The sequence below is a fragment of the Citrus clementina genome, unplaced genomic scaffold (assembly GCF_000493195.1).
Source record: "Citrus clementina cultivar Clemenules unplaced genomic scaffold, Citrus_clementina_v1.0 scaffold_3, whole genome shotgun sequence".
Lineage (NCBI taxonomy): Eukaryota > Viridiplantae > Streptophyta > Magnoliopsida > Sapindales > Rutaceae > Citrus > Citrus x clementina.
The window spans coordinates 38969322-38979326 of record NW_006262339.1 but is presented as its reverse complement, the minus strand read 5'-3'; the positions used below and the strand labels follow the sequence as shown (position 1 = coordinate 38979326).

The window sequence follows — 10005 nt, the reverse complement described above, 5'->3', positions numbered from 1 at the left end:
TTTGAGTAGTCTTTTTGTCAATTCCAAGGTTGAGGTTAATACTTGAGAAGGTGGCAGAAAGCTTTAACAGGCTACAAAGTTAAAGCTTGTGATTTAGGTAGGTAACTTTGGGCAACTAATGTTCTGGTTTTGTAGTTCACTTACATAGTGCATAGATACTTTTTTACAATTCAATTGAAAGACAACATATTCTAATGATGAATTAGATGAAGTTCGTATTGAGTGGGCAAACCATGTTTCTGAATTACTTGCTACTATGTGAGGTAAGCCTTACCTATTATGTTGTTATAGTGAGTTCATTGATGAAACAAATTAATTTACCAAACTTTTGTTCATTGAAAACAAACTTTGCTAGCTATTATTCTATTGCTTAGTATTCTAATCTATATGAGTTGTCACGGACTTTGAATTTGTTATATTTTACTTGTGCAGTTACCTAGCTTCTTACACTTGCTATGTTGGAATTTGATGAAGATGGCGGGTACTGCTGGAGTTCGCTACCTTTTTTATTTGATGCAAAAACAGGTCCTGAATATTGAGGCAACTTTGCACATTTAGCTTCTTCTTATATTGGTATTTGTTGTATGCTTCACCAAAACTGTTAGAATGGATTTTCTTAGTCTGATCAGTGTTGTTGGCTTCATCTTGTGTTGCTGGAAATGAACTGTGTTCTTGGCTTTCTTTGTGTTGCTCTAAATGACTATGTTGTTGGCTTCCTTTTGTTGCTGGAAATGAACCGATCATGGTACATTAGTCTTGTACATGTTGCAGGAATTTGTTTTTATGTTGTTACAATACTCTTCTATTTATGTTGGACTTGTCACTTGTATTTGGATAAATTATGTTTGTTCACAATTATCAATAATTAGCCAATGTTATTTATTTTGTTTTCTTTGTCAATGAATTTTTAATTGCAATTAATTTTAATAATCTAATTAATTAGCTAAATTATGAAATATTAATTTCTAAATCAATTGTAGGATTTTTATTAAAATGATAATAATTTCATGGTACAAACAAAATAGTTATTTTTATTAATTATAATTTCAAATTTCCAATTAATTGAAAAAAATCAATTAATTATAATTTCCATTTTCACTGCAAATTGAACATTTCCTGCCAAAATTTAAAAAATAGCGTGCGAAATTCAAAAAAGGCAACCCAAATTCAAAATTATTATATTTCCCTCTAATTAAAGTTATGATGGTTGTGTGACTGACTATATTCATCATAGGTTATGATTGGTATTATTCTGTCATCAATTCTTGACGCTGGCTATAATGACGGTATGAACAACTGTCATCCACCCCCTACTATGACAATTTTTGCCTGTCATCGTAGGTACTTTTTCTTGTAGTGTTGTAATTATGTTTAGAGAATACTAAAAAAGTATTAAACATTGTATCACGTTTTTCTCAATAAGATCTAGAAGAATAGAATAATTACAAAATCGGGAGACAAGTAATATGCCGCTGGACTTAGTTGCTAGCTAAGTAAACCTTTGATTCCCCGTTATTATTATTTTTTTTTTCTACTCAATCAAGTGTAAAAGATCCCGCTCTATTAAAAAAAATGTATATATTACCAACAAAGTGTTGGCTCCACTGGCAATGGAGTCCCCCTTAAGTGGTTTGACTGGGTTTGCTCCCTACTTCGAGTGGCAGGGAAGTCGCCTTTGTTGGGAGAACCTGTGCCTCTCGGTTCGAGCAGAGACTTCTAGTCTGGGTTGTGGTACGAGCTTAAAGGTACCTCCCACAGTTGGGGCCCTCCCCAGGATACCTCGTTGTCAAAACAAAAAAAAAAGTATATATTAATACTCTAATTTTTAAGTTAATACAAAAATTAAGAAGATATTAACTACAAAAATTAAGAAGATATTAACTAAGCATTTGTTTATATCAACAATACTACTGCTTTAAATTCGTTGAAAAAAATTAAATAAATGAGACGATTTTATGGAACGAACAAAGGCCATGACTATGGTTGCCAAAGACTAAATCCCTTAAATTGTCTCTCTAGCTAGACGCTAGATTTGATTTGAGAGCTGAAGTTCTATTTAACTTTCAAAATTTCGTAGAGCCAATTACACGTTTATCATTTACAATTTATTTATAAAATATTAGGATGATTTCTCTCACATCCGTATCCCCGTTAAGAGCTCTATTATATGAAGAATCTTATATTTTTATACTCTATTTTATCATATTGCTACCTCCTGTAGTGCCAAAGTTGAATCAACAAGCCGTTAGTATTAATCAACATCATTATTCGTTGAAAAACCATAGCACCATGTATACCTTTTCTATTGATTAGTCAAGCCTCAATATCATTATAAGGCGAATCAACAAGCCGTTCCTGTACGTCGGTTCTGGGACTATTACTTTGGAGGCGGGGGTCTCTCACCACATACAAGACACAACAGCAACAAACGTAAGCCATACAATCAGTCAATTAAAACTCTTATTTGATCCATTTAATTGTGATCCCAGGTAAAATACAACCATATTTTTCGTTATTAATTGTCTCGGCTCAATTCACTTCCACACACTATTGACAAATATTTATCCTGTTATTAATTTGATTCATTTTTTATGTCAGTCAAAATATTATCATTCTACCACATGAAAAGACATATACATACATACATTTATTATAACAAGAAAATTGAAATTTAACATAGGAATGATAGTTTATACGACTATACCTATTTATTGTTGAGTAAACTGAAATCAATGACATAAAAAATGAATATATCAAATTATTTGACTTTAGCCAAATTTTATTTTAAAATCAAATCTCATTTGGTAAATTGAAGTGAATTTGTAGTTATAAAATTTAAGAGGATGGTGATTCAACTTATCCATCTAGATAATTAAATGCCAAGCATTTCCACTTTTGTCAGACATCCTGCATAAAAGAAACGAGCCGTTAGTTCGCTCCCTAAAGTGAGTACATTGAATTGACACCGCAATCGGGCTCGATCATGATTTATATACATATATTTTTATAAGATGATTAGATATGTAAAGTAATTTCCGTTCCATAATTTTTTCTGTTAGGGATTAGATCACAAGTAATGTTCCTATTGAGCATTAACACAATTTTTTATAATCTCAATAAAATCAATAATATTCATATCAAGCCCTAACAAAATTCATATACGTGGTATATAATTTTGTTTTTCATATTAGTCTCAATAACTTATGTTTACTGAAATATTATTTTAGTTTAGCCTATATTAAAAGAAGTTTCTAGTTTCGTGACTGTTTTAAACATGCATGATACATGGCTACAATTTACTTTAAGAGTCCACTAGATTTTGAAAACCTCTTTCAGATGAAATAATAATTAAAAGAAACTATCGAAGATATTTTTAATAAATAAACAACTGTCGTCAATGATAAAACCACAAATCACTCTTTATACAAACTATTTTATACAGATTTATGTGACATAATAATTTTTCTCTGATGACACCACTTAATTAACTTAATCCCTTTCTCACTATGTAATCGAGGTTTGAACCCTAAATCTATTATTTTTAACATAAGAGATTTTATCAACTCAACTATTTGACAGCTACATTGAATTGGATAAAACCACTTGTTTCACCATATGATTAATATAATTTTTTATTAACTTTTATATTTTATACCATATCAGTTTGTATAAAATAATTTAGACCTAGAGCTTGTGGTTTTAACAAATACTCTTTTATATATTTGCATCCTCGAATTGTTCTTAAATCAAAATGTACATTATTGAAAATTGGTTTCTTAGAAATATTTGAAAGAAAATTCAACCTGCTCTCCTAGATATTCACACCATCACATATCTAATGGGGAATTGCTATAAACCTCCGTGCCATTGACATATGTAATTTGTCTTTTGAAATTCATTAGAAAAAAAAAATTCACCTACGGCCTCAGTACACTACAGCCGGCCGTACGTGTATTGATTAAGGTAGAAATGTTGAATGCAGTAGAAGTATTATAATGTCTTTATTTTCTTCGATCCCTCCCATTACAGATACGTTAACGACACGTTAACCATTGACTGCTGTAAATGAATAGTATTGCTTCTAATTCCTGGCCTAGTATCTTTATATAGGGTAAAGAAGACATGTATCTCTTTGCAGGAATTTCTCCAAGATTCAGAGAGGAGTAAAAGAAAAAAAAAATTATTCATTGATTATGATGATGATGCCGACTGGATTCAGGTTCAATCCCACCGATGAGGAGCTTATTGAATTTCTTTTTAGGAAACTTTCAGGTCAGGAAATGCAGCTTTATGGCGATTTCATTGTGGAAAGAGGTGTATATGAGCTTGATCCCCAGCATCTTCAATGTCTGTTAAGATCTCTTCTTTCTTCTCTCTCATCTCCATATTACAAAGTTTTGGTTTGTCTCATTTATTTTTGGTCCTTGAGATTCTATCGCTGCTTAGATTCACTTCATTTTTTTAGGGCTTTGCATTTCTTCAATATGCATGTGTTGAGCTTCGTTCTTTCATTTTTCTTCTCTCACAGACTCACACCATCATTTGTTTTCCTTTTTTGATCATTCTGTGATGCAGGTGCTTCACTTCTTCTTCTTTTTTTTTTTTACCCCTCCCAATTGATTAAATGTTACATGCATTATTATAGCATGACAGAATTTGTTTTAATTTTTTGCATTTTTTTTAAGGGTAAGGAAGCACTTGCGTTCTTTAGCTTGCACCTTTTCTCAGATCATCGTTTGTTTTCCTTTTTTGATCATTCTGTCATATGCTTCCCTTCATTTTTTTTTTTTTGACATTGATTAAATGTCACATGTAGCATAGCATGATAGAATTTGTGTTCATTTTTTGCACTTTCGTTCTCTAGCTTATAGCTTCTGCTCCCTAGTTTCTTCTCCAAACTTACTGATTTCCTCTTACAATTTGCACGAGAAATTTTAATTTCCTCAATTATGAAATTTGCCCACCGGCCACTTTTTTTTTTTTTTCAATTGTTACAAATCATGTCCACATTTTTGCTCCCCTCGACGGAACTCTAAGCTGGCAAAATGGATAACTTGTACAGCATCTTCAATTTTAATCATCGTATATCTTCCAGAGTTATCGAAACCCTCTCTGCACATGTAGAACTTGGGTAAATTAATTTCCCTTTAGTCACTAAGGTTTAGGTTAGTTACCGAGTTAGTTTTGCCGTTACTTTAATAATTATTGGATCTAATTTTTAAGGAGTAAAATTATATTTTTCCCTCATATAACTTCAAATTCAAATTAAATATTAAATCATTGAATGACGTAAATAATAATTAATTAAATAGATTTTAATAGAATATTAATGGACTATATATATATAAAACAGAGATGTTTTGCATAAGTTTTGAAACACAGGAGTTAATTAATTAACAGCGCAATTTTTAGTAGAGATAGCAAAATTCTTTAAGAGCTTGGGGCTCCTCAGGGATATGCTCCAAATGGGGTGAAATTATGATGAGTTTTTGGGGAATGGGGGCGTATAATTTTCAAATTTTTGAAGTGATAGGACTTGGTTTTTACTTCCCACCCTATCCCAATTCATATTTTTAATTTATTTATTATTGGCCTTTTTCTTTTGATATTGTTCCGATATATGTTGCAGATGGTTTTTTCAAATTTTTATTTAAATTTTGAATACTATTGCAATATACTAATGAAGGGTTTGTTGGAATTGATTTTACTTTTATACAACTAAACTTATGTAGTATTAGTAACTACTAGAAAAGAAAATAAATAAATAGTTAATGTAGAGGATAAGAAAATTGTTTCTTGTATAGGGATATATTCTCCATCCTCAATTGAATTTATTGAGAAATGGAGTAGGAAGTAAGGGTTAAAATAGTAAATATGGTGGAGAATGGAAAAAAGCTTCTGTCCTAATTAAGTTTGAATTCACCTCTTCCAAGACTAAGTTAAATTCTTTTGCACGACACATTAAGAGTTTATAATTGTAAGATTTTTGTCTTGGACCTGTCTGGACTGATCTCTAAAAACATCTTATTCTTATATTTCCTTTTTAGTAATTTATTAAAACAAAATAATAAAGGAGCTTTATTTTGTTATTAATTAATTTCTTGTTTGTTACTTTAAGATATTAATTATAGAGTACTATTATAAAAATAAAAATCACTTAAATAAGAGAGACACGTTGAAATAAGATAATTGATTACTAAAAGAATTGCATATAGTTGCAGATAGGACCAAGATATGAAAAGAATCGAAGTAAAGATGAAAACAATGAAAACAAATTACAAACGCTAATTCTCTCTGTCTTTATCAAATAAAATGATTGATTGTGAATCAACACAAAGATTACTTTACTAGTCTTTCTTTAACTATGAGTTGATATTGTACATGCAGGGGATTACAATGTTGCACTATCCACCAACGAAAGATTTTACTTCTGTTTGAGGGAGAACGATTCGAGAGAAGTTTCAGGTCGAGGATGGTGGAGAGCCACAGGCCGTGTTAAGAAAGTTTATGCTAATTACAATAATCAAACTTTAGTTGGTTTCAAGAGACCTCTTACATTTCACAGATTCAGCAGAGATGAACCTCATGATCCTAGGACAAAACGTAACAAAGCCATCAAGACTAATTGGATTATGCATGAATACAGCCTTGAATCCTACACAACGGTTTGAACCATCATTTCTTTGCACTTTTTTTTTTAGTCTAGTTTAACTTTTTTCATTAGAGTAATACCAAATATCAATAACTAATGTTACAAAATAAATTAGTTAGTCGAGAATATGGTAGTAGTAACATGCAACTAACGCGATCATCATTTAGGTTTTTTTTTTTGAAAAAAAAAAGATAACTGATCGATTTTATGTAATTAACAGAACAAAAAGTTACAAGAGACTAACAATTTATATGGGATAATCTTTAATTCAAATAAACCCCTTGGTCCTCGAGAAACGAAAAAAGCCAGCTTGACTAAAAGATGAGCCACAACATTACAGTTGTGTATTTAATAAGAAAGAAAGCACTGTTATCAATCAGACCCTTGATCCCTAATATTAGCTATAGCCAACTAATCTCTTTCCAGTCAAAAAGTTTTTCTCAATTAGAATAAGATCCAGTATTGTTTTTAAAATAATAATAGCTAGTTGTTTGTGAAAATAATTAAATGTAAAGAGAATCAATTAAAAATTTAATATAATTTATTTTTAAATTGTTGTGACTTTTAAAAGCAGTCTATGTATTTAGTAAATCTTATTATTAAATTGCTGTAAAAATATAAATTACTAAATTAAAAATAATATTGAATAAAATGTAAATAGACATTTATAAACATATATATATATAATATTTTTTATTATACACACACACACACACACACACACACACACACACACACACACACACATATATATATATATATATATATATATAATTATTGATAACTAGGATAATCATTTTATATTATCAGTTTTAATTTTTATTTTGTTATCTCAATATAATTGGTAATAATAATAATTTCTTTAAAGTTGATGATTTTATTTTCTAACTAATAAGGATAATTTTAAATTCTTGTAATATACATAAGGATATATATATAAAACTATATTAAGTATAAAACTAATTCTTAAAATTAGATTTTGAATTTTTTTTTTTACTTTATAAAATCTACTGTAGAATGAAATAATTTTGCCATTAGTGATTTCTAAAAAGATTTTTCAAACTCCAAAATTTGTTTCTAACTTTTTAAATTCACTTTTGAGTCTTTCAGAAACAAACCCAGCATTTATTGATTCAAGTTCTATATTTAAGGGAGTCAGGCCCAAATCAATTAGTAAATCAATCCCCTTTAAAGTTGAATAAGCTTCTAGAAATCCTACGTCATTTAGTTTGAATATGTTTATATATACGTAGTAGGATTTTATTACACACTTTATATAATTTGTATTATATGACGCAACTTTATGTGGGCAAGGGACCAATGGGGATGTGGCGATGAGGGTAAGATTTTATGATACTTTACATGACCTAGAACTTTATGTTGACTAGGGACCTATAGGATCGGGTGATGGGAGCAATATGTGATATACATAGTAATGTTTTATGACATTTACATAACACACAACTTTATGTGGGCTAGAAACGTACGGGATAGGGTGATGGGGGCTTTGTGTGCCGTCTGATCTCGTACTGCAAGATATATAAGTCCAACTTTAATACCATTAATTTGTAATGGCTCGATATATAAAATGTTTTATATATTTAATATTTAAATTGCAGGATTGGAGGCTTTGTAAGATCAAATATAAGGGAAAACCTAGTGTACAAGAAGAGCTGGAGAATATTATTAGATCAGCTGCTGAAGAACAACAGCAGCAGCAGCAGCAGCAGCTGCAGGATTCACCAATACAGCTACCAAATCTTGAATCCAATAATTGCAATTATCCTGAGGACAGTTTCTTTGGTTATTATAATTATTATAATAATCACGAACCGAGTTATTATAATTACCCTGGTTTCATTGATTTTTCTGGCGGACAAGTTCAGCAACAACAATATTTCCAACTAGACAACATCAATATTAATGTTTATGGATCTAACAATAATAATGTTGCAGAAAACATGCAAATGGAAGCAATCAATGTTGAGAATGGAGAGCTTAATTAATCCGATTAGTGCTTCATTTAATCCTTATAATTATTAGATCATCATTATCAGCTGTAGCTAGCTACTAATCAGCTGCAGTTTCATCAGGCCAAATATATGATTTCATCACTTGCAGTATATCTTTGTTGTTGATTTCATCTCCTGCATGCTGTTTTCTAGACTTATTCTATATTTTGAGGCAAAAAAGATTGTTTCCTCATCAAGTGTACTTTTTGTTTTATTTCAATAAATAAAATTCCCATTATTGTTTCCTCGAATTTTATGTACATCTTTTGTTGCCTTGTAGAGTAGCCCTCGTACGTCCACCTTTAATTTAGTTGCTTTGATGATCAAATCACGTTTACTTAGTGTAGACAGTTTCAGTCACGTTATCAAATCGTTATTGTGTTATAGTTAGTTTAGATGGGATTATTTGGGAGTTAAAAGTAGTAATTTATTTGTGTATATATATGTATATTGTGATTAACATATTCTAGATATAGAATAAGTCTAGATATAGAATAAGTATTTTCTAAATTGAGCAGTCTTGATGTGAAGGGTGTTTCGCTCGAAATAACTTTTTCCTCTCTTTGAACTCTCTTTCATCTATTAAATATTAGAACGTACATAACATATATACAACCTCATACAAACTTACCTAAAGCACTGGTCAATTATTTAGCTATGTTCGACTTTAACTTAATGCTTCACAAGTGTATCATTTAAAAAAAAAATATTACCCTAAGGGTAATTCCGCCAGTCTTCTTCCTCCTCATTTAGGAGAAATTTAAATCTCAATCCTTTTATTTTCAACACAAGAAATTTCATTATCATTTTTGGAATTGTCTAAATCATTGAGAAATGCATCACATCAATTTGTTTTCTAATTCATAGCCTCAAGAGTTATGCACTCAGGATACGTTTGACACATTATATTATATTAAAAGGTATTATTTTATTTAATAAATGATATATTGTGTGTGTGTATAATAAAAAATATTATATATATATATGTTTATAAATGTCTATTTACATTTTATTCAATATTATTTTTAATTTAGTGTTTATATTAAAACAAAATTATGATTATTCATATCTTAAGAGTTTAATAATTTTATTTTGTAAAATTTGTAAGTAAAATTATAAATAAAAATAAATCTACTCACCTATGGCTATCGTTGGCCATCAAGAACAACCACTGGCATTCACATTTCAATATCGGATGATGTTAATTTTGGTACCATTTGAATCCTCATCATTGCAACTACACAATGGTGCATACACCACTGAAAATAGAGCACCCTGCCACCATAAATATACGGATAAAGTTTCAAGATTCAAAATTTTAACCATAGATTTATAGTGAAT

At 29.9% G+C, this 10005-nt stretch overlaps 1 protein-coding gene across 1 annotated transcript; it reads left to right on the top strand.

The window, feature by feature from the left end:
- The first annotated feature begins 4202 nt into the window (after nt 1–4202).
- LOC112099970 (NAC domain-containing protein 72-like) lies at nt 4203–8658 on the top strand. Its single transcript, XM_024187509.1, has 3 exons — nt 4203–4347; nt 6388–6665; nt 8272–8658. The coding sequence occupies exons 1-3, from the start codon at nt 4203–4205 to the stop codon at nt 8656–8658; spliced, it is 810 nt and encodes a 269-aa protein (XP_024043277.1).
- The last annotated feature ends 1347 nt before the right edge of the window (nt 8659–10005 follow it).